The 25,080-nt window shown below is 45.1% G+C and overlaps 1 protein-coding gene and 1 non-coding gene across 16 annotated transcripts in view; one reads left to right on the forward strand and one right to left on the reverse strand.

The window, feature by feature from the left end:
• LOC119966444 (sickle tail protein homolog) overlaps positions 1-25,080 on the forward strand; it is a 764,531-nt gene that overhangs the window by 719,424 nt on the left and 20,027 nt on the right. For all 15 annotated transcript variants that reach the window (XM_038798122.1, XM_038798124.1, XM_038798119.1 and 12 more), the window contains 6 exons: positions 17-164; positions 3,823-4,363; positions 4,508-4,688; positions 5,132-5,289; positions 10,770-10,913; positions 21,589-21,708. In XM_038798122.1, the coding sequence (XP_038654050.1) occupies positions 17-164; positions 3,823-4,363; positions 4,508-4,688; positions 5,132-5,289; positions 10,770-10,913; positions 21,589-21,708 (1,292 nt within the window). The remainder of the gene's footprint in view (positions 1-16; positions 165-3,822; positions 4,364-4,507; positions 4,689-5,131; positions 5,290-10,769; positions 10,914-21,588; positions 21,709-25,080) is intronic.
• trnan-guu lies at positions 12,404-12,477 on the reverse strand. Its single transcript has one exon. It is a non-coding gene; the product is annotated as a tRNA-Asn (tRNA).

Below are 25,080 nucleotides of genomic sequence, written 5' to 3' on the forward strand. Positions count from 1 at the left end.
TTGTATTTATCCCCAGCTGAGTTCCCCACTTTGCAAAATAAGATGCGGGCAGTTCTCCGTGTGGAAGTAGAAGCAGTGAAGTTCTTGAAGGAAGAGCCTCATAAGTTGGAGAGTCTGCTGAAGAGAGTCAAAAGTATGACCGAGATACTCACAGGTTTAAGAAGGTAACGCCCATCAGAGCAAAATCTTTGTATTGTACTTATTTTGTCATCATTGTCACTGTTTTCAACAAGTATTATTTTGCCTGGGAATCATAAATTGAACTAAGACTGAACAATAATAAATCTTTATTAGTGTCAAGTAGGCTTACATTAACACTAGCAATGAAGTTACTGTGAAAATTCCCTGGTCGCCACACTCCGGCGCCAGTTCGGGTACATGGAGGGAGAATTCAGAATGTTCAATTCATCTAACAGCACATCTTTCGGGACTTGTGGGAGGAAACCGGAGCATCCGGAGGAAATCCACGCAGACACGGGGAGGACGTGCAGACTCCGCACACACAGTGACCTAAGCTGGGAATTGAACCTGGGGCCTTGGCGCTGTGAAGCAACAGTGCTAACCCCTGTGCTACCGTGCTGTTTAACGTGAGGATATTTTCTTATTTGTTCATGGGATGTGAGTATCACTGGATAAGCCAGCATTTATTGCCCATCCCTAATTACCTTGAGAGAGTAGCGGTGAGTTTCTGCCTTGAACTGCTGCAGTCCATGTGCTGTTCGAAAGGGACTTCCAGGATTATGATCCAGCTCTAAACTGGAACTCTAAACTGAACGGCGATATAGCTCCAAGTCAGGATGCTGTACAACTTGGAGGGGAAATTGCAAGGAGTGGTTTTCCCATGCATTTGCTGCCCTTGTCCTTCTAGATGGGAGAGGTCACGTGATTGGGTGCTGCCTAACGTGCGTTCCTGCAGTGCATCTCATAGACACAGCTGCCACTGTGCATTAGTGGTGGAGGGAGTGGATGTTTAGCTAAGGGGAAAGCGTATTCCGAAGACTATTCTATTAAATAGGATGTCTCCAACCAAGAGCATCTTTAGTACTTTAAATCATTCAAAAATCTATTTAGTCTTTGATCCCAGTCCCCTTTACCTAACCTAGCAACTTCAAATCTATCCTGTTTGTAGTTATGAAAGCTGATTTTCTTCACCTTAAAATTTCCCATTCTATTCATGGCCAGCAGCGTGTGCTTTTGCTGATCTTTGGTGGTATTCTCCCCTACCCGGCGGGGCGGGAGGTCCCGGCATAGCGGTGTGGCGCCAACCACTCCGGCGTCGGGCCTCCCCAAAGGTGTGGGATTCTCCGCACCTTTAGGGGCTAGGCCTGCGCCGGACTGGCTCCCGCTCCGCCCTTTGGCGCCACGCCAGCCGCCTGCTGACATCACCACCGCCACATGCGCGGTGGAGGGGGTCCCTTCCGCCTCCGTCATGGTGGAGGCCGTGGCGGCGGCGGAAGAAAAAGAGTGCCCCCACGGCATAGGCCCGCCCGCCGATCGGTGGGCCCTGATCATGGGCCAGGCCACCGTGGGGGCACCCGCCAGTGTCCGATCACCCCGCGCCCCCATCCAGGACCCCGGGAACCACTCGCACCGTCTGCTCCCGCCGGCACAGAGGTGGTTCAAACCACGTCGGCGGGAGAGGCCTGACAGCGGCGGGACTTCGGCCCATTGTGGGCCGGAGAATGCTGCGGGGGGCCCCGCAATTCCCGCCCCCGCCGATTCCCGGGTGGCGGAGAATTCCGGCCACGGCGGGAGTGGGATTTACGAAGGCCCCAGGCGATTCCCCGACCCTGCGGGGGGTCGGAGAATTTCACTCCTTGTTTGAATGATGTAGTTTTTGAAAACAGAGATGGGATTTTTGGCAAATCTTCAAAATAGATCTTCATTGTCAAGCATTGTACACTTCAGGATGTATCTATTTCCACAACAATATTGGAAGCAGCAGACTCATCCAATAGTTGGAATTTGGAACATAATCCAGTTGTTATCAGGCAGGCTAGTGAGTTCAGACAAGACAGTGAAACACTCCTAATTTCAGAGGACAGCAATAACACTACTGAATTCATAGAATACTTAACACTGATACCATCCCCTAATTGAATCATGTTCTCCTTCCTCAACCCCGTTTGACCTGTTCTCTCCACGTTTTTCAGTCCCAGTGCTCTATTCCTCCTACTTCCTGTACCAGCCTCCCCGAACAGGCGCCAGAATGTTGCGACTAGGGGCTTTTCACAGTAACTTCATTTGACACCTACTTGTGACAATAAGCGATTTTCATTTCATTTCTGCAAGATTAGCTAATTGCAACTGGTCTGTGTATAAGTGTGCCAGCAGAAACCTCATAAATGAGTAGGCCAGCAATTGTTGCTTATCCCTAATTGCCCTTGGCTCATCATTGCCTTGAACTGCTCCAGTTCATCAGGTGTAGGTGCACCCACGGTGCTGTTAATAAAGGGAATTCCAGGATTTTGACCCAATAACAGGCAAGTGGAGAATATCCTATTATACTCTTGACTTGTGCCTTGTAGATGGTGGACAGGCTTTGGGGAGTAAGAAGGTGAGATACTCACTGCAGGATTCCCAGCCTCTGACCTGTTCTTGTAGCCACAATATATAGTTCAATATCTGGTCAATGGTAACCCAACCAAAGTTGACGATAGTGAGGGTGTCAGAAATGATAATGCCATTGAATGTCAAGGGGCAATGATTAGATTCTCTGTTGTTGATGGTGGCCATTGCCTGGCACTAGAATGGCATGAAAATTACTCGCCACTTATCAGCCCAAACCTGAATTTTGTCCAGATGCTGCTGTATATAGATAATGACTGCTTCGGCTGAGGAGTGGTGAATGGTGCTGAACATTGTGCAGTCATCAGCAAACATTCCCATTTCTGACCTTATGATAGAGGGAAGGTCATTGATGAATCAACTGAAGATAGTTGGGTCTAAGATTGTACCCTGAGGAAATCCAGCAGTTATACCCTGGGACTGCGATGGTTGACTTCCAGAAACCACCACCATCTTCTTTGGAGCTTGGTATGATTCCAATCAGTGGAGCATTTTCTCCCTGACTCTCATTGACTCCAGTTTCGCGAGGGTTCCTTGATGCCACATTCAGTCAATTGTGGTCTTGATGTCAGTGCAGTCATTCTCATCACACCTCTTGAGCTCAGCTCTATTGTCCATGTTTGGACTAAGGCTGTGATAAGGTCAGAAACTGAATAGCACTGGTGGAACCAAAACGGAGTGTCAGTGAGCGGGTTATTGCCGAGTAAGTGCCACCTGGATAGCACTGTGGATGACCCCTTCCATCATTTTTCTGATATGCAAGAGCAGACTGATGGGATGGTAATTGGCCTGGTTGGCTTTTTCCTGCTTTTTGTGAACAGGCAGTCTTCCAAAATGTTGTGGAGATGACAGTGTTGTAGCTGCACTGGTACAGCTTGATTAGGGCATACCTAGTTCTGGAGGTTGGATACTTGAAATTACTGCTGGAATATTTCCAAGCTCCCTTTGTGCTGATACGCGGGCTCTCCCATCAATGAGGATGGTGATACTTGTGGAGCCTTCTTCCCCAGTTAGTTGTTTAATTGTCCATCACAATTCACAACGGTCAGGTTTCGAATAACAGTCCACCAATCATATGGAGAGCTGAAAATATACACTCAAGGAAGCTCCAACATTTGAGTCTAAAGTGGAATTATTTTGAACTTTTGAGAACCAGAAGACATAACTCTATTCCTTAAAAAAAAAATTTTTTTGTTACATAAATATTTACTCTGCCAAATGTATATTCCTTAAAATGTTTCAATTTCTTTACAGGCTCGTGACTGAAGACCTTTTGAGAGGAACAGAATCTACACATCCAGTGCAGAAAAGCACCTCAGCAAATACGATCGCAGTTACAGAGTCTGAAATGTCCAAAGATTCTCCCTTACAAATTCAGGAGCATGCTGCTATTCTCCTTGCAAATCTCCCACAAAATCCCCCAGGTGCATTTCACGAGGTGCAGAATTCTCTGGTGAAGTCAGAGTCACATATGGTTGTCCACCATGTTCAAAGTTCTCCTGTCCTAATTCACCAATCTCATCACTCTTCAGCATTGGTTCATCCTACCCAGAACCCTCTTGTCAATGCTAAACAATCCCAGAATGCATCTGTTCAGCAGGTTCAGTCTTCTCCAGTAACAATGAAACGACCTCAGGAGTTGACAGATGGAATACCGCAAATCCAAAGTGCTCCAAGTCACCAGTTTCAGAGCTTGTCGTCAACCCCCCAGGCTACTCCTGGGCAAAATCTCTTCATTGATGAAATTCATGCTGCAAGTACCAAAAAGGGCATTCACCGAAAAATGACCATCGAGGTACTCGAGTTTACTTTTTGAATTTGTTCTAAAATTTCCTTCACTTTTTGGAGCCTTCTTTCCATTTTAGGGGAATTCTTGTTCATTCTTGACCGAGCTGAGTTGTACGTAAAGCTCAAGATCTAATTTTAAACTTAATTGCAGGCAGCAGAGAGGGAATGGGAAGAAAAAAGACAAAACATGAATCAGTACGACGAGAAGGAATTTGAGCGACTTCTGGTGGAGGCACAGGCAAATATGATGAAAGGAATTCCTAGCCTGGAAGTAGAACCTGAGCAGAAGCCAACTGTAAAACCAGAGGAATCTGATGGGGTAAAGCAACTAGGTATGGAGCAGCTAGTCACAAAGAAATAGTAGGCGCAGGCGTTTTACGTTGACCAACATCAACTCATTGATATGTTAAGTAACTACCATAAAAGATTGAAGTCCTGAGCAGAACAGTAACGTGCTGAGTTATAATAAGGTGTCACTGGATGAAATTAATCTTTTTTTTTTCCTGTGAATTCTCCCTCAGTTAAAATAAATCATAATTTGAAATTACCTTGAGCACCAGCGATAAACTGGATTCATACCAACAGGGCTGCTTAATTGATAATTCGTGAAAGGCTTGAAAAGCAGCAAAAAGAGAGTGTTTTAAGTTCGCTCTTTGCCTGAAGCCTAGATGATGGTTCCTGGACTTGAACCTGCCCCCAATACCTATTGTGTCAGTGTTGATGAGTAATTATTTTGAGTAAAGTACAGTGACACATCCTGCATTGCTTCTTGCAGAGGAGATAACGTTGCCTGAACCAGGAAATGAGAAACCGATGAAATCCCCACCACCACCACCACCTCCTCGCCGGTTTTATCCATCTGGCTCGGGCCTGACAACTACAAGATCTGGAGAAGTGATATTCACAGCAAGGAAAGAAGGCAGCCCTGTTACTGTATGTATTTCATTTGGGAAATAAATGGTTGTGGTAATTAAATTATCAAAGATCAAAGAGCAAGATGTGGGAACTCCCTGATCCTTGCAAGTAATCTCAATCCAGATGTAATGTTTCATTTAAATTCCTGTATTTCACTAAATTAAAAGTAATGAAATAAAGATGAGGTGGTGGCATAATGGCATTGTCACTGAACTAATAATTCAGAGACGCAGGCAATGCTCTGGGGACCCAGGTGCAAAAACCACCACAGCAATTTGAATTTGATATAAATCTGGAATTAAAGTCTAATGGTGACCATTGTCGATTATCATAAAAACCCATCTGGTTCCCTAATGTCTTTTCGGGAAGAAACATGCCATCCTAACTCCAGACCCACAGCAATTAGGGATGGCAACAATACTGGCCGTACCAGCGACGTCCACATCCCAGGAAAAAATGTTTAAAAACTGAAAGAAAGCTCTCTGTGCTTTTCACCTTCAAAACCCATGACCTTCTACCATCTAGAAGGACAAGGGCATCCTGCCTACATGGGAACACCACCACCTGCAAGTGATCAAAATCCTGAAACTCCCTTCTTAACAGCACTGTGGGTGTACCTACACCACATAATAAACTGCAGCAGTTCAAGAAGGCAGTTCACCCCCATCTTCTCGTGGGCAATTTGGAATGGGTAAGAAATGCTGGCCTAGTCAGCGATGTCCATGTCCCTTGAATGAATTAAAAAGATAGTATCTTATGAACTTTTTCCTTGTCACACATTTGAGTTTTCTTATTGGTAACGCATCCTTCATCTTCACAAAATTACCTCTGGCTATCTCTATCCCTCTTCTAACTTCACATGACATCAACCATCTTCTTTCAATTGTCCCAAATAGACAATCCTATCTACTTGTTCCAGTGTGACAACATCCACTTTAATCTTCACTAGTTTCTAATAATGTATTCCTTCTGACCACCAGTGATTTTGTCTTTTTGGTATTCAGATTCAGCCCATATTCTAAACTTCTAGATTTTACTTTTATTTTGTAGAACCTCTTCTGATTCTACAAGTAACGCTATGTTGTCAGCTTACCACAAGTTTATGTTCTTACCTCCAATTATTACCCAAGAATGCCTTGATCCACAGCAGATGCTATCTCCCTGGCCCTACACTCATCCCAGGAACATCCAACAACAAGGACACCTACATCAGACTCCTATGTATTAACTACAGCTCTGCCTTCAACACCATAATCCCAGCCAAGCTCGTATCAAAACTCCAAAACATAGGACTTGGCTCCTCCCTCTGCAACTGGATCCTAGTCTTCTTGACCCATAGATCACAATCAGTGATGATAAGCAACAACACCTTCTCCACAATAGTCTTCAAGACCAGGCCCTGCAAGGCTGCGTACTTAACCCCTACTATACTCTATACACATGACTGTGTGGCAAAATGTGTATTTTATTTTTGTCCTATTATGTATTTTCTTTTCATGTACGGAATGGTCTGTTTGAGCTGCATCCAGAATAATACTTTTGACTGTACCTCGGTACACGTGACAATAAACAAATCCAAACCCAAAATCCAACTCCAGTTTACTGATGACCCGACCGCAGTGGGTTGGATCTCGAACAACGATGAGTCAGAGTACAGGAGGGAGAGAGAGAACCTAGTGGAGTGGTGTAATGACAACAATCTCTCCCTCAATGTCAGTAAAACTTAGGAGCTGGTCATTGTCTTCAGGAAGCAAAATATCGTACATAGGCCTGTCTGCCTCAATGGTGCTGGGGTAGACATGATTGACAGCTTCAAATTCCTGGGTGTGCACATCACCAACCATCTGCCCTGGTCCACCCACATCAACACTATGACCAAGAAAGCACAACACCGCCTATATTGCCTCAGGAAACTGAGGAAATTCACCACGTCCTCATTGACTCTTACTAATTTCTTCGGATGCACCTGTCCGGCTGTATCACAGCCTGGCATGGCAATTGCTCAGCCCAAGACCGTAACAAACTAGAGTCGTGATCACAGTCCAGTCCATCACGCAAAATAGCTTCCCATCCACTGACTCTCCACACCTGCCGCTGCCTTGGGAAAGCAGGCAGCATAATCAAAGACCCCTCCCACCTGGGTTATTCTCTCTTCCAACTTCTTCTATTGGGCAGAAAATACAAAAGCCTGAGATCACGCACTAACAAATTCGAAAACCGTTTCTTCCCCGCTCTTACCAGACTCTTGAATGATCCTCTTAAGGACTGAGCTAATCTCTTCATGCATCTTCTCTACTGAGTAGTACTACTCTCCGTATGCTTCACCCGATGTCGATGTATTTCCATTGTGTATCTATCGAATGTCCTATATTTTTCATATTGTCAGCATTCATAGCCTTTGCAGTATCCAGTGTCTTCACCCATTGCTTGATATCACGTGGAATGAATTATCTTGGCTGAAGAATGGCATCTGTGATGCTGGGGACCTCCGGAGGAAACCTAGATGGATCATCCATTCGGCACTTCTGGCAGAAGATTGTTGTGACTGCTTCATCCTTGTTTTTTGCACAGATGTGCTGAGCTCCTCCATCATCGAGGATGGGGATATATGTGGGGCCTCCTCCTCCAGTGAACTGTTTAATTGTCCACCACCAATCATGGCTTGATGTGGCAGGAATGCAGTGTTTAAGCTTGATGCATTTGTTGTGGAATCACTTAGCTCTGTCACTTGCTCTTTATGCTGTTTGGCACACAAGTAGTCCTGTGTTGTTGCTTCTCTAGGTTGACACCTAATTTTTAGGTATGCCTGGTGTTGCTCCTGTCATGTCCTCCTGCACTCTTCATTGAACCAGGGTTGATGCCCTGGCTTGGTGGTAATGGTAGAGTGGGGGATATGCTGGGCCATGAGGTTGCAGATTGTGGTTGAGTACAATTCTGCTGCTGTTGATGATCCACAGCGCCTCATGGATGCGCAGTATTGAGTTGCGAGATCTGTTCGAAGTCTATTCCATTTAGCATGGTGTTAGTGCCACACAACACGATGTGAAGACAGGACTTTGTCTCCACAAGGACTGCGCAGTGGTCATTTCCATCTGCATCTGCAGCAGGCAGGTTCGTGAGGATGAGGACAATTATGATTTTCCCTCTTGTTGGTTCCCTCACCACCTGCTGCAGTCCCAGTCAAGCAGCTATGTGATCAGCAGGTTTCCTTGCCCATGTTTAACCTGAAGCCATGAGACTTCATGGGGTCCAGAGTTGATGTTGAAGACCTCCAGAGCAACTCTCACCCGACTGTATACCACTGTGCCACCACCTCTGCTGGGTCTGTCTTGCCTGTGAGACAGGACATACCCATGAATCATAATAATGGTGTCTGGGACATTGTCTGTAAGGTATGATGTCAGTCTCTTGCTTGACTAGTCTGTGAGACCGCTCTCTCAACTTTGGCATAAGTCCCCAGATGTTAGTAAGGAGGGCTTTGCAGGGTCGAGCGGGCTGGGTTTGCCGTTGACATTGCCGATGCCTGGGTCGATGTCAGGTGGTCTGCCCGCTTTCATTCCTTTTTTGTGTTTTCGTAGCGGTTGTATACAACTGAGTGGCTTGCTAGGCCATTTCAGAGGCATTTAAGCGTCAACCACATTGCTGTGGGTCTGGAGTCACATGTCGGCCAGACTGGCTAAGGGCAGCAGATTTCCTTCCCTCAAAGACATTAGTGAACCAGATGTTTTTTTAAAAATCACAATTGACAATGGTTTAAGGGTCATCATTAGACTTTTAATTCCAGATATTTTATTGAGTTTAAATTCCAACACTGTGGAGGGATCAAACCCAGATCCACAGATCGTCAGCTCGTGTTTCTGGATTACTAGTCCTGTGTCAATACCACTATGTCCCCCCCACCTCCCCTTCGCACATTTTATCCACTTTCCTGTATGCCACAGAAACCTGAACAATAAGGGAGCAATTAGAGGCCTCTAAAATATGAATGTTAAGATGTTTGCTAAAGTTTCCATATGTGGACCAGAAGACAAATGAGATGAAAGTAGAGGGCAATGAAAAGAGGAGTCGGCCGAGATGTAGTTATATGTCACAGAATGGCTGAAGGCGATCTACAGTGGATCTGTAAGATGCGCTAGACACACATGGCATACTGTGACAGCAGATCTCCTTGCAAGATTAGATTCAAGTAGCAGCAGATCCTCCCAACAATAAGCCATAGCTCTCTCATAAACTTATAAATACTTGACAAGGATGTACTTTCAATCTCCTTGTTAAGAGCTTTTATCTTTTCCTCTTGTTAGCTTTCCCCACAGATAGGATTTTCAGGTAATCTACTTAAACAATTATGTCAATGCTCCTCTTGGCCAGGCTGAAGGGATTCACATGTTCTGTTCCTTGCTCCCTTGTGGAAATAGTTGCTTGAGGATTTGAGAGCTAGTTACATGGGTGCAACATCTGCCATTGCTTACATGCTCTGTCCCAAGATCTGCAGTTTCTGAATTGAAATAATTTGCAATATTTTTATTATAAGTTTTAGGAGTCCATTTACTTATCCAACCTAAATGGGCATATCAGCAGTTTAAGCGGGTATAGGGTTCTCAAAAAATTTAACTCTTCTTGAGTTCCAAAGGAGAGACCAGAAGCTCCTTGGGCCAGCAGCTCCATTTGAGGGAGTGTTTCAGATAACATATTGCTTGGAATGTTAGTTTGTATGAAGCACTGTTATCGGTATTGAAATGAAAATTGCTTATTGTCACGAGTAGGCTTCAATGAAGTTACTGTGAAAAGCCCCTAGTCGCCACATTCCGGCGCCTGTTCGGGGAGGCTGGTACGGGAATTGAACCGTGCTGCTGGCCTGCCTTGGTCGGCTTTAAAAGCCAGCGATTTAGCCCAGTGTGCTAAACCAGCCATCCATTGATATCCATTTGACAGCATCGAAGGATGCATCTAACAAAGTTAGCATTTCAGGTAGATGACCCTAAGGCTAGAATCCTTCTGGCATAAGGTCACTTACCTCAAATATTTACTGTTTTTCTTTCACCACAAATTCTGAGTCTTTCTAGCATTTTCTGTTTGTGTCACTTTGCTAGCATTTGAAGCATTGCTGTTCTTGGTATAGATTTGTTGGATTTTTTAAGCATGTAATATGTACAACAGTTGTATGGCACTGGAATTTTAATTTGAAATATGTTTTCCTTTCTGTATTGTGTGCAATGTAAGGCATCTTGAGCTGGAATAAACAACCGGTTCAGGCATCCAGTGTTGGTATCAAATACACGTGCAATAGAGAATAGTTAGATGAAGAGGAAAACTCCTGCATCTTGCTGTGGTAATATGTGCTTGTGGTCTTACCTCAGAAGTGCAGCACCTACCACATTAATGTGCTTTTTCCATTTTCCTCACCAACCACAAGTGTCTTGGAGCGAGATTAGTAAATAAGCAAGTGTTCCATTATGGATCAATCCCAATCGAATGCTGTCATTTTTGTTTTTTGATAGTCTGAAGAGAATAGTCCAGTGCTCGTAAAGTCACCAAGAAGTCCCATGGAAATGAAAGAGATGGCATCAACATCTGTCCCAGTAGCCACTTCTGCCGTCAAGGAAGATGAAGATGAAGGTGACCGGATAATGGCAGAACTTCAGGTAAATACTAATCATTAATTATAATGAAACAAATTTTAGCTTTCAGCGAAAAGTGCAAATGTTGTCAAATTCCCAGAGGTTATTTACTGAGACACACTGCATTTTATTTCTTCTAATTGAGGTGTGAATGATGATTCTGAGGCCTTAGATATTTTAAACTTTAATGACTAGAACTATCATAGATTCTGATGCTATTTAATCTAAATCTATCGATAGTGTGTTGCAGAATGAAAGCCTTGTGTCTCCAAATTCACAGCGTTAGCTCTGGCTTTGTGGCCTGCACCTGGCAGAAGAGACGAGGCATTGGAATGAGGAATACTGAAGAAAATCAGGGAAAGTTGCCTTGAGGCAGATAATTTAGAAGTCGCATTGACAGAGGGCTGAGAGGTGATCAATCTCAGTTACGTTATGGATTGAGGAGACATACCAGAAACATTTCATTATTACACTTGTGACGAAAGTCAAATATGCAGCTTTTCATTATTGTTTGGAGATGCATGCAGGGTCTTTAGAAGATTAGCAGTAATCTATCCTATTTCAGCATCCCATAATGCTCTTCTTTTACAATAGTGCTTTAGGTCCCAATGTAATGGAAACTGTTCTGTTTTATATTGCACAATGGAATCCATAGTAATGGAGGTTCCAGAAAGTAACTGCATATGTACAGGCTTCCATGTGTGTATTTATCTTGAAATTGGACTTTGTAATTTTGCTTGGGCTGATGAAACCTCTTTCGTGGTTACGGGGTTTAAAATTGAGGAGCTGTGCAGGCAAGTTGGACTGTGCAACCCACTGTCAGCTAGCAAACATGACTACCTCAACATTTGATGACGCCATTCTTATCACTTCAGAAAAAAGGAGGGAAGGGTTGCCTCAATATGTGCCCAGGACCTCCTTTGGATTAGTATCTCAAACTCACTTATTTATTTGCATTGTAATTGGGCGACTATAGTGGAGTAAGTAGTAAATCAGTATTATTTTAATTTTGCCCTCTGGAATGGTGTACATTACTATGAAGCATCACTCTCCTATGTCATTTGTTTTGCTGTACAGCACCACAGAATTGTTATGACGGAGGAGGAAGCCATTTGTCCAATCATGTCTGCACAGGCTCTCCAAGCGTGCTCTCCAAACGTAGAACATAGAACAGTACAGCACAGAACAGGCCCTTCGCCCCTCAATGTTGTGCCGAGCCATGATCACCCTACTCAAACCCACGTATCCACCCTATACCCGTAACCCAACAACCTCCCCCTTAACCCTACTTTTATTAGGACACTACGGGCAATTTAGCATGGCCAATCCACCTAACCCGCACATCTTTGGACTGTGGGAGGAAACCGGAGCACCCAGAGGAAACCCACGCACACAGGGGGAGGACGTGCAGACTCCACACAGACAGTGACCCAGCCGGGAATCGAACCTGGGACCCTGGAGCTGTGAAGCATTTATGCTAACCACCATGCTACCCTGCTGCCCCAAAAAACGTGCGTCCCTGGGTGGGCTCGAACCACCAACCTTTCGGTTAACAGCCGAACGCGCTAACCGATTGCGCCACAGAGACAAGCTAAAAAGTCACGTGCATCGTGACTTTGTGTTTTTCCCCCAACCCCTGTTTCTATTCAAATAATCATCTAATGCCATCTTGAATGCCTCGATTGGACCTGCCTCCACCACACTTCCAGGCAGTGCATTTGAGGCCCGAACAGCTCTGTGTGGAAAAAGCTTTCTCATTTCAGATTTGTTTCTTTTGCAAATCACTTTAAATCTGTGCCCTCTCTTGTACTTGATCCTTTTACAAACGGGAACGTTTTCTCCCTATTCACTCTGTCCAGCCCCCTCATGACTTTGAACAAATCTCCTCTTAGCCTTCTTCTCTCCAAGGAGAACAGTCCCAACCTCTCCAATCTATCCTCATGACTGAAGTTTCTCATGCCTGGAACCATTATTTTAAACCTCTTCTGCACTCTCTGCAACACAAAGACTGCAGGATCAGGAAAGAAACAGACAAAGTAACAAACTGAAGTATGCCAAACACACGCCAATTTATAAATGGCAATTGCAGTGCCGGAGGCAAGCCTTCAGTGTAAATAAACCAATAATAGAGATGTTGAAGGCACCAAAACAGCTCTTAGTGGGCAGCTTTCTAGGATGCTTTTGGCTATTAACTTGTTACAGGCCTGTATGAATAGCTGTGATTAGTGCCACTTAGGCTGGTAGTGAGCCATCTTTCACTGATATTGGGGAATGTGACTGAGCATGTTTATGAAGTCAGAGATCCAGGGCGAAACGTTGTGCAGTGGTTAGCACTGCTGCCTCACAGCGCTGAGGACCCAGGTTCAATCCCGGCCCTGGGTCACTGTCCGTGTGGAGTTTGCACATTCATCCCGTGCCTGCGTTGGTCTGACGCCCACAACCCAAAAATATGTGCAGGGCAGGCTAAATTGCCCCTTAATTGGAAAAATATAATTTGATACTCTAAATTTTAAAAAAATGAAGTCAGAGATCTGGCTTTGTATGCTGGTATGGTTGCTTTGTAACATTCATGCACAACTCATACTTAGTTGCTAAATTTGATCTGCAGCATAAACCATAATTCAGCATTGGGTTTACATTGAATAATAAAACAGATACAGCACAGTTCAATTAGCCCTGCATGTTCGTGATGGCTCTCGACACAAGCTTCTGAACTAGCCCTACTCCCCTGCCCTTTCTCCATAGCTCTGCACTTATTTTCTCTTCAGGTGCTGATCCAGTTCCCGTTTAAAACAACATAGAATCTGCCTCCACCACACTTCCAGGCAGTGCATTGCAATCACGAAAAGTATTTCCTCTTGTGGCAATTTTTTCTTTTGCCAATCACTTTAAATTTTGACCCTTCTGCCAGTAAATAGTTTCTATTGACTCTTCTCGAGACCTCATGGTTTTGAACATATCGAACAAATTTCTCTTGACCTTCTCTCCTGGGAAAATAATTACCTCAGCTTCTCCAATCTATCCACATAACTGAAGTCCCTCATCCATGCAAAGCCCAGAACTGGACACAATCCTTTCGAGACCGAGCTAATGTTTAAAAAGGTTCCATCATCACCTCCTTGCTTTTGTCCTCTTGTGTCCCCTGTAAAGCTCAGGATCCTGAATGCCTATATAGAGCCACTTTCCAATACAAGCTGTTCAGTAATGAAAACGTAAAATAGTAAGGTATTAGCAATGAAAAGGTAGGGAAGAGGGGGAAAAAGTAACTTTCTTGCTGAATCTGTTTTGCGAATCAACAAATTGTTAATATTTATGCCTTTACGTAATCAGACTCTGAAATGGAAATTTGAGAAAAGAAACCAGCTAGTGAACAGGGCTGTTTAAATGCATCTCCGAGTAATGTCAGTGGGTTGAGTAGTCGGTTTTGGTGCAGACAAAATTTAGAGTGGGGCAATTGTATTAGCTAAGCTTTTGAAAGGATGTCCACATCAGAACATGTTTGTCAGCTGGTTATTTGATCGCATTTAATGCAACTTCACCGTGAATTATTCATGGCTGTTTCAGCAAACTCTCCTTTTTGCACTTTGTTATTCTTGCTGGCACATGTGCTGCGATTCGTTTGACAAGTGCCATTTGCTGCTTAACATGACAAGAAAAGCTGGGACTGCCATTTGAATGCAGTATTGTGAAATGCCTGTCAGCCCAATTTACCTGCAGTGGGGTTTTGGTGAATTGGCTAATGTGAATAAGAAGTTGCAGCACCTGTTGTGTTGTGTCCCTTTCTTTACTTTGATGGCGATATTGTTATGCCTGTCTCGCTGATGTGTTTTTTGGATCTGAGTGTACTAGGTACATAATACTTTCATGAAGAAAGCCAAATTGTAGTTTGAATAGTCTCAACTGACTGTTTTGCAATGTATATGGAGGAGCTGCATTGAATTCTTATGGTTGAGTTAATCTAATAAAATGACTCAGTCACCTTTCATTAGCATTGTGCTGCTCCTTTCTATATATGACACAGATATCAAATGATAATGAGGCACATCATTCTAATATGACTTTTGGAGTGATTAGGAACACTGGGATTTTTTTTCCTCTTTTTTTTCTTTTTTTTTATAAATTTAGATTACCCAATTCATTTTTTCCAATTAAGGGGCAATTTAGCATGGTCAATCCACCTAGCCTGCACATCTTTGGGTTGTGGGGGCGAAACCCACACAAACACGGGGAGAATGTGCAAACTCCACACGGACAGTGACCCAGAGCCGGGATCGAACCTGGGACCTTGGCGCCGTGAGGCAGCAGTGCTACTCACTGCGCCACCTTGCTGCCCGGAACACTGGGATTTATGACTGAAATGTGCAGAAATACATCTTGTGACTAGATAAAAGTTTCTCGTCAGATTGAGAAGCTGAGTGTATACAGACTGTGTGGGAACGTTTTTTTTTAAAAAAATGGTCAACATTCATGTCAACATTTGATCAAGGAAACTAAGTTCACCCTCTGCAATGTTTTAACATAAATCATTGAAGAGGGTTTTCTACTCCGTTCCAATTCAGCAGTTAAAACAATTAATTAACCACCACCATATATATACAAAAGGTATTTTTAAAAACTCAATGCAGATTATGTGGCTTAAAAGCATATGGGAGCCATGAAAAATTAAATTGTGATTTGTGAGGAAGGGTATTTCGAGCTTGGCTGTTTATGACATGTTTTGCTTCCACAAAACTTAATTTTAAGATAAAAATTTTAATTTTGGACTGTTGGGACATATAATTTAAAAAACGCATTAGTGAAAACAATCCACATAGTTGGCATTTTTTTTGTGTCAAAATGGTCAAAGGGCAGGTGATTTGCAAATCACAAGAAACATAATTAAAAGCGCAGATAGTCTGCATGGAAGAGTGTCAGCATATAAACAGAATGGGATTTCTCTCAGGAATTTTGGTTTGTTTTTGACATTGTGTAGGCAACAATCGTTGCCTAGAGCGAGCCATTGACTTGAGCATTGACTCTGGAGCAGTTTTGGATGATGCCCAACAACAGATTTACTCAGCTGCCTCATTGCTCTTGGAGACTTGGAGCAGAGTAAAATGGTACCAAACTGAAATGAAAATGGAGTCCAGGTCAGCTTAATAACTTCATAATATTGACTTGATCAAAGCAAAAATGGAGAGAAAGTACTCGGACAAAAACATCACTGACTGGAAACTGGGTTGGTTCTGATTTTAACAGTTTGGATTCAGTTTGGTGGATGGGCAAAATTGATGGAGGCTTGCATTAATCTTTCCCCTCTTAAAAGTAAAATCCTTCCTTTCAAATATTACCATTTTGGTGGAAAATGTTGTCAAGACAGATTTAAAATGCTTCGAGGCAGCTGGGCAAATGTTTGCGGTAAACCTGTTACAATGAGCAGTGTGACCATTAACTAGAATATTGTAATTGTAGACCAAACCTCTCAAGAAATCCCGCTCAGTGCTGTGCAGCATTGTAATCTAATCTTATGATTGTTCAGCTTTCCTGATTTAAGTACGTGTCATGCTGCCACCTTTTGTACTTTCTCTGCTGTAGTACATAAAATAACATTGGTATTTGAATTTATTTTTAAGGTAACGTTTAATTATTTTCTACAGAAGCTATGTTCACAAATATAAATTTCTATTGCCTGAGTACTATGCAGAACAATCTTCCAACTCACAAATATTATACTTCATATTGGATCTGGTGGTAGTTACAATCTTTTACCCAGATAATTTAGACAAGGGACAATGCATTACAGTTAAATTTACCCAATGTGTTTGAAACCACAATTTTTGGTAGGCTCCAATTTCACAAGTCTTATCATTGGAAATAATCCACATAGTTGACATTTTTCACTGTGTCAGAACAGCTAGAGTTTAGAGGAAATTGATATGTTTTTAGTGGCATAGGTTATCCCATTAATCCGTGGCTGTATTTTTCTACTTTATTTTTATAAAAAGAAATCTAGCTTCTTAACCCACTTCTTTCAGCTAATTCTGAAGTCCTTATGAAAAATCTATTTCATTCTTTTTATTAAACTTTGAGAGTCTACACAGATCCTGCATAGAAGCAAATAAATGTACATAAGGAATTTTAGGCCTTCAGGCAATGAATAAATAAATTTATAATTGGGATATTTAACAAATTATCTCAGTGATAGTGTCATGGGATGTAAGAGTCATGCTTACAAGAAGTGTAGACTACATAAAAAAGGCTATCAATTTGTTATGAATTAAACTAGTCTGGTTCAGTGAGGAATGAATTCTAATGAATCCTAAAATGAAACACGTGGGGCGGGTTTCTCCATCCTGCTGCGCCAGATTTCTGGTTCAGAATGCCATCGGGATGTTCTGTTTCGCCAGCTGGTCAATGGGGTTCCCCATTGTGAGGCAGCCCCACGCCGTCGGGACATCCTGGGAAGCCGGCAAAACATAGATCCCAACGGCAGAGAATTCAGCCCCTTATATTAAAGACAGATATTCAGCGTTGGCGGTACGGTAGCACAGTGGTTAGCATTGTTGCTTCACAACGCCAGGGACCCAGGTTCAATTCTCGGCTTGGGTAACTTCCTGTGCGGAGTCTGCACGTTCTCCACCTGTCTGCGTGGGTTACCTCCGGGTGCTCTAGTTGCTCCAAAGACGTGCGGATTAGGTGGATTGGTCATGCTAAATTTCCCAGCAGTGTCCAAAGGTTAGGTGGGGTTGCTGGGTTACCGGGGTAGGGTGGAGGTGTGGGCTTAGGTAAGGTGCTCTTTCAGGGGCCGGTGTAGACTTGGTAGGCTGAATGGCTCCACCTGCACTGTAAATTTTATGATTTGGCACCTGTCTATGGTTTAATGTATTATAAAGAATAAATGGTTTCATGGAAATAATATGTACTATCAGCAGCTTGTGAAGTTCAGAAAGTAATGTTTATGTTCAAATTCAATTGAAATACAAATCTGTTTATAAGGAAGGTGATTTTTTGGCATTCTATCCTATGTAAAATTGATGTTGGTATTTTGAATGCATTAGACTTAGTTGCTGAACTGCAAATAGTAAAAGTTGCCTATTTACATTTAATGCATTTCTTTACTGATTAGTTTTGTGATATCCAGTTATATTGTTTGACAAATTTTGGTTTTGAAGTAAATCTTGGAATTGTCCTATTGTATGCTATGAATTGGAAGCTGACATTCTACCCGTGTCTGTGTGGGTCTCACCCCACAACCCAAAAAAAAGAAGTGCAGGGTAGGTGGATTGGTCATGCTAAATTGCCCCTTAATGGGGGAAAAAAAAAGAATTGGGTACTCTAAAATTATTTACAACAATGAATTGGAAGCTGACCTCTGCCATAAAGAACGAGTTCCATTTATATTGCACCTCACGTGACTTGTGGACACCCCAAGATGATTTACAGCCAATTAAATACTTTGAACTATAATCATTATTGCAATGTAGGTATAGGGAGAGGCGATGGCATACTGGTAATGACACTGAACTAGCAATCCAAATTGCAAATGCGCTGGAAACATGGGTTCAAATCTTGCCATGGCATAAAAAATGGAATTAATAACTAGTCTCCATGGTAGTGGCCATGAAACTATTGTTGATTATCGTACTATCGAAACATCTGGTTCACTAATGCTCTATAGGGAAGGAATTATTACATATGATTCTTAAATGCCCTTTGAAATTATATAGAAAGCGATTCTGTTGTATCAAACTGTTGCTGATGGCTCTCAGCATCCCCATGGATGATTATTTTGAGTTTTTAGATTTGTTTGGAGTTTATCACATTTAGCATGATGGTAGTGCCACACAACATAATGGAGAGTATCCTCAGTGTGAAGATAGAACTTCACTGGGCAAGAAGGTAGCACAGTGGTTAGCACTGTTGCTTCATGGCACCAAGGACCGGGGGTCAATCCTGGGTCGCTGTCTATGTGGAGTTTGCACATTCTCCTCGTGTCTGCATGGTTCTCGCCCCCACAACCCAAGATATACAAGGTAGGTAGATTGGCCACACTAAATTGCCCCTTTATTGGAAAAATTAAACAAGAAGTAACTACGTCTCCACAGGGACAGTGCGGTGGTCACTCCTACCAATACTGTCATGGACAGATCTGTGACAGATAAATTGGTGAGGACAAAGTCAAGTATTTTTTGCTGGTTCCCTCACCCAGTTAAGCCTTTTAGAACTCATCCAGTTTGGTCTGTGGTGGTACTACCAAGCGACTCTGGGCGATGGACATTGAAGTCAGGAAGTCAAGCATTCAGTTGCAGAGGGAGGAGCCAAGTCCTATGTTTTGGACTAACACCACCAGCTCCAAATACCTTCAGCTGCACAGAGGCACAAGGTGGGGATGCCGGCTGCCCCTGCTGCTATTCGCCCTGGCAATCAAGCCACAGTGGTGAAAAACTGGAAGGGAATCCGGAGGGGAGACAGAGCACAGAGTTACTGTATGTGGATGACCTGCTCCTCTGCGTCGCAGACCCCCAAAGCGGTATGTAAGGGATCATGGCGTTCCTGAGTTTGGAGCCTTCTCGGGCTACAAACTCAACCTGAGCAAATGTGGATTTTTTTCCCGGTGAACCCACAGTGGAGAGGGGCAGAGCTGTAGGGACTGCCACTTAAATAAGCCCTTGGGCGGCATGGTAGCACAGTGGTTAGCACTGTTGCTTCATAGCACCAGGGTCCCAGGTTCGATTCCCAGCTTGGGTCACTGTCCGTGTGGCGTCTGCATATTCTCCCTGTGTCTCCGTGGGTTTCCTCCGGGTGCTCCGGTTTCCTCCCACAAGTCCTGAAAGACGTGCTGTTAGGTCATTTGGACATTCTGAATTCCCCCACTGTGTACCCGAACAGGCGCCGGAATGTGGCGATCAGGGGCTTTTCACAGTAACTTCATCGCAGTGTTAATGTACACCTACTTGTGACAATAAATATTATTATTATTCTGTGCCCTTGCCATCCTTGATGTTTCTTTCAAGTGGTGTTCAACGTGGGCGAGTACTGATTCAGCAGTTGAAGGAGGACGGTATATAACAACCATCAGGGGGGTTTCCTTGTCCATGTTTGACATGATGCCATGAGACTTCATGGGGTCCACCATCTATGTTTAGGACTCCCAAGGCCACCTCCCTCCTGTCTGTTTATCACTGTGCCACCCCATCCTTAATTGTGATGGTGGTGTCTTGAACATTGTCTGCAAGGTACCATTCCGTGTGTATGAATATGCCAGGCTGCTGCTCGACTCATCTGTAGACAGCTCTCCCAATTTTAGCACAAGGCCCAGATGTTAGTAAGGAGGACTTTGAAGGGCCGACCAGGCTTGGTGTACCATTGTCATTTACAGTGTCTATGTTGATGTTGGTGAGATGCATGGGAACACCACCATCTGTGAGTTCTGCTTCAAGTCACACATTATCCTGACTTGGAACTGTATTGCTGTTGCTTCACTGTCACTGGATCAAAATCCTGGGACTCCCTCCCTAACAGTGCTGTGGATGTAGCTACACAACATGGACTGCAATGGTTCAAGAAGGTGAGCCACCACTTCTTTCTCAAAGGCAACTAAGGATGGGCAACAAATGCTGGCCCACATCCCATAAATGATTAAAAGAAAATCGCAACAGCCAAATTGTGAAGAGTAAACTCCCACACAAGCAACAATGCGATAATGACCAGTCTTCTTTAGAAGTTCTGGTTGAGATAAACATTGGTCAGGAGGACATGAGAATAACTTCTCTCCTCTCATCATAAAGTCTTTTACATTTTTTAAAACTCGTTCATGGGTTAAAAAATGAATCAGTTAAAAAATCTCGTCACTGGCCAGCATTTATTGCCCACCCCAAGGGGAAAAAGAGTCAACCACATTGCTGTGGATCTGGAGTCACATGGAGGCCAGACCAGGTAAGGACAGCAGATTTCCTTCCCTAAAAGTCATTAGTGAACCAGGTCAGGTTTTACAACAATCGACAATGGTTTTGTGGTCATCATTAGACTTTTAATTCCAGATTTCTTATTGAATTCAAATTTCACCATTTGCCGTGGTGGGATTCGAGAGTCTCTGGATTACTAGTCCAGCAACAATATCACTGAACCACCGCCTCCCCTGCCTGAAGGGACAACCTGGGGCTCCATTTTCTCTCTTACCTAAAGGACAACACCTCTGACAGAGCAACTCCATCAATACTGCTCTCGAGTGTCAGCCGAGACCTTGTGCTCACCCTTTGGAGTTGGATTTGAACCCTTGACCTTGTGAGTCAGAGGTGAGAGCGCTCCTAACTGACCCACCCACAGCTGACAACTATTTGGACAACTAAACAGAATCCTCAACAAATTGCAGAATTTTCCGGCATCCAGTAAACTCAAAACAGCTATCTTTGCATTTAAGTTCTTCAAAGACATTGTTAGTGATGAAGCTGAGCAGTTAGCTGTTGAATTAGTAATAATCCGCCGAAGGCCAATTCATCGATTAACTGTTGAGGTCAAAATATTTTCTTTTTAATCTCAAGAGACAGAAAGCATTTGACAGTGCTTTTTTTAAAAAATGTGTTTTTTTTCTCCCCCCCCCCCGCCGTGTAAACTCTGATGTTGTGTCTTGGCTTCATAAAATGAAATTGCTGGACTCTGCAGTAAGCTGATATGTGGTTGATTTTTTTTTTGGCTAACATCCTGTACTTTAATCTTTCAGGCTTTCCAAAAATGTTCAGTTATGGATGTAAGTTCAAAAACAGTTGTGGAACAGCCGAAAGTTGAAATGCAAGCCAGAGATGTAAGGTCCACAGCCTTATTGTCAGCCAAAGAAAAGAAGGTAACATCTATGGTATCAAATGTGAGCTTGCTGTATCATAATCTTTTCCGCTTCAATACTACCCAATACTACTCTCTATTTTAATTTCTATTGCTCTATGAAACCTACATGCTTTCCAAATAATTCCTTATTAAAAGTGTAACCGAAAATTCAGTTTGCAGGATTAGATTAAATATTAAACCAAACTAATCTTGATTACTTTTTCTTTTCTTTTGAAAACTTGCTTGTTACACATTTTCAAAACAGTGGCACAGAATAGACTCACTGAGAGTACAGGCATTTGGCCTGTCTGTGCTCGCTCTTTGGAAAAAGCTACCCAATTCACCTCGCATCACTGCTCTTCCCCGGCAGCACTGAAATCTCCTCCCCCTTTCATTCAGCGCCACTTTGATTTATCAGTATTGTCAAACATGTAAAGTAAATAATACTTGCCTAGCATTGCTACATGTCGGTAAGACAACTATCATCCCACTTTCATTGATCTTGAACTCCCATTTAGTAACTCATTGTGGGGTGACTGTAAAATGGAACCTACAGGTTGTCCCAGATTTATAGATATGTTGTACCACCACGCTTTCCAATAGTCCTGAACATGTTCCTGCATTTAGTTTCTTCACAACCTACCCCATTCTGAAAAGTGAAAAAAAGCCATCAGGATCTTATCTCTACAAGGAAGGAGGCCAGTCGGCCAGCGAGTCTGTAACCCAATAACCTAACCTGCACACCTTTGGACTGTGGAAGTACACCGGAGAACCAGGAGGAAACTCATGCAGATACTGGAAAAACGTGCAAACTCCACACAGACAGCTACCCAAGGCTGGAAATGAACGTCGGTCCCTGGCGCAGTGAGGCAGCAGTGCTAACCAATGAGCCACCCTAGTATGTATATGGCTGTAATCTCGTGTGGATAGTTTTGTTGCACATCATGGGCGGAATTCTCCGCTCCCGCGATAAATCGGGAAGGCCGTCGTGAACGCGGCCGAGTTTCACGACGGCTTTACACGGCCCGTTTCCCGAACGATTCTGGCCCCGGAAATGGGGCCGCGGGAACCACGTGGGGAATGACGGCAAAAGCCCGCGACCCCCGAATGACGCCAGAATGGCGCCCGAGTGATGCCGCTCCGCGTCGTAAAAGGGCGCGAGCGACCAAAACCAGTGAGGGCCTGACAATGACGGAGCCACGGAGGGCCGCGCCGAGGTTCGGGGAGACTGACCTCGAGACCCTCCTCGATGAGGTGGAGCAACGGAGGGGCATCATCTGCCCTAGAAGAGGGCATCGCCACCCTGCCAGCGTTGTGCGATGGGCCTGGCGTGAGGTAGGCACGGCAGTGAGTCCTGTGGGGCAGACCCCTTGGTCTGGGGAGCAGTGCCACAAGAAGCTCCACGACCTCACCAGGGCTGCCAGGGTAAGTGCCAAGAGGGTGCCCCCGTGTCACAACAATCCCCCCCCCCCCCCCCCAATGTCCCTCATCACCCACCTCCCCCCCCGGCGAGAGTGAGTGGAGGGTGGTTAACCAAGTTGTCACAGATACACATGAGCGCTGTGACCCCCTGGAGAGATGCCATAGTGTAGCTGCAACTTTCCCCCCAACCTGTGCCAATATCTGAACGCCCTGATGTTCCCTGCCGAATTGTGATGATCTATCTATGCCCCCCCCAACAACAGGACAAGACTGCTCACAACAACCGGGAGCGGAACAGGACCAGAGGGGGTTCACCCTTCATGCACTCCCTGACAGTCTTTGAAGAGAGGGCACTGGACCTTGCTGGGGGACCTGGCACCCGGGAGGTCGCGCAATGCGAGGTTGGAGGTGCAGAACCAAGTGAGACAACCCTGCATGACAACCACCCCCACCCCACAGCCCATCCTCTGTCCCCTCACACTTTACCCACTGGACCCCCCATCCTCTGTCCCCTCCATCCTCTGTCCCCTCACACTCTACCCACTGGACCATCCTACGCCCGGCCGAGCGTGTCTAACTAATCCCGTATTATCCTGTTCCCTAGGGCGTGCTCACGAATGTCCAGGGCCGTCTGGTGCCACACACTGGCGCCCATCTGCCACGACCACCGCACCCACGGCCGCACGCCAGATGGTGGCAGGAGGTCAGCCAGGAGTGCCATCCTCCCAACCCCGGAATCCCGAGCAGGACGCACAAAGGACGGCGACACACTCAACAGAGTCACCTGAGGGAGAACCAGACATGGGCCGCGTGCAGCCTGCGCTCGAATATGACTTGAACGAGGACACAGCTGATTTTATGACGGACGAGGACCTAGAGCTTGCGGCACTGCTGTCTCCCACACCATCCACCATCCCAGAGAAACTCACTTCGGTTGGGCAATTAAGTGATGAGTCTCCTGGGTCACGGTCTGGTGTGCACCACACAGCTGAGCCGGTACAGCAGGTGGAGGTCGGAGCAGCCGAGGGGCTGGACGGTCAGAGGGCAGCCCAGGCCCAGCATTCAGCTGGCTCCCAGACGTTTCCCGGGTTCCTGGATTTACTCGACCCATGTGGACAGCTGATGTATTTCAAAACCCAGGGACAGAATGACAGGATGAGGGCCGTCTTCCAGCAGCTGCAGACGCAGTTAGAGGAGTCAAACCGCGTCCAGCGGTCGAGGCAATGGATGAAATAGTTTCGGCCATGGGTCAGGTTCTGCAAGACGTTGGGCTTCACGTGCACGTGTCATCCATGGCCCTGGAGAGGGCTGCCCTCTCACAGGCAGCAATGCGCCACAGCCAACATGACATTGCCGGCGCACCCTGGCCGAGTCTCACCAGGTCATGGCCGAGTCTCACCAGGTCATGGCCCAGTCCCAGCACGCCATGGCAGAGTCCCAGCAGTCAGTCGGGGAGAGCATCAACCGCTTGACACACGTGCTGGATGGCGTCACGCACTCACAGGTTGAGGTCGCACAGTCCCTGGCGAGAATGTCTAACTCCCTGGACTCCGTCTCAGCGAACCTTCGGACCCTGGTCGATACTGTTGCAGGCCTCCAGGACTGGCAGGTGTCGGTGGGGCGATGGGGCACCTCCCCCCTCGCACCTCCCTCCCACAGTGAGGCCCGGGGGCCACCGGGCTCCCCGAGGGAGGAGGCGGTTCTGGGGCCCATCCCATTAACTCCATCACGGGACTTCCCTGAACGCTCGGCCTCTCCCTGTCCCATCCCTGGTGCATTGGGTGGGCAGCGGGCAGAGTAGGGTGGCACCACATCATCCGAAAAGCCCATGGAGCAGCCTGGCCCATCAAGGCCGGGTCGCCCCAGGAAACGAGTGCCGACGGGGAGACATGTCGCAGGGGGTGATTCTCAGCAGCCCGCCTCCACTCCTGCTGTATCACCTGGGGATTCACTTAGACATAGTGGTAGG

Source organism: Scyliorhinus canicula, chromosome 5 (genome assembly GCF_902713615.1).
Source record: "Scyliorhinus canicula chromosome 5, sScyCan1.1, whole genome shotgun sequence".
Classification (NCBI taxonomy): Eukaryota; Metazoa; Chordata; class Chondrichthyes; order Carcharhiniformes; family Scyliorhinidae; genus Scyliorhinus; species Scyliorhinus canicula.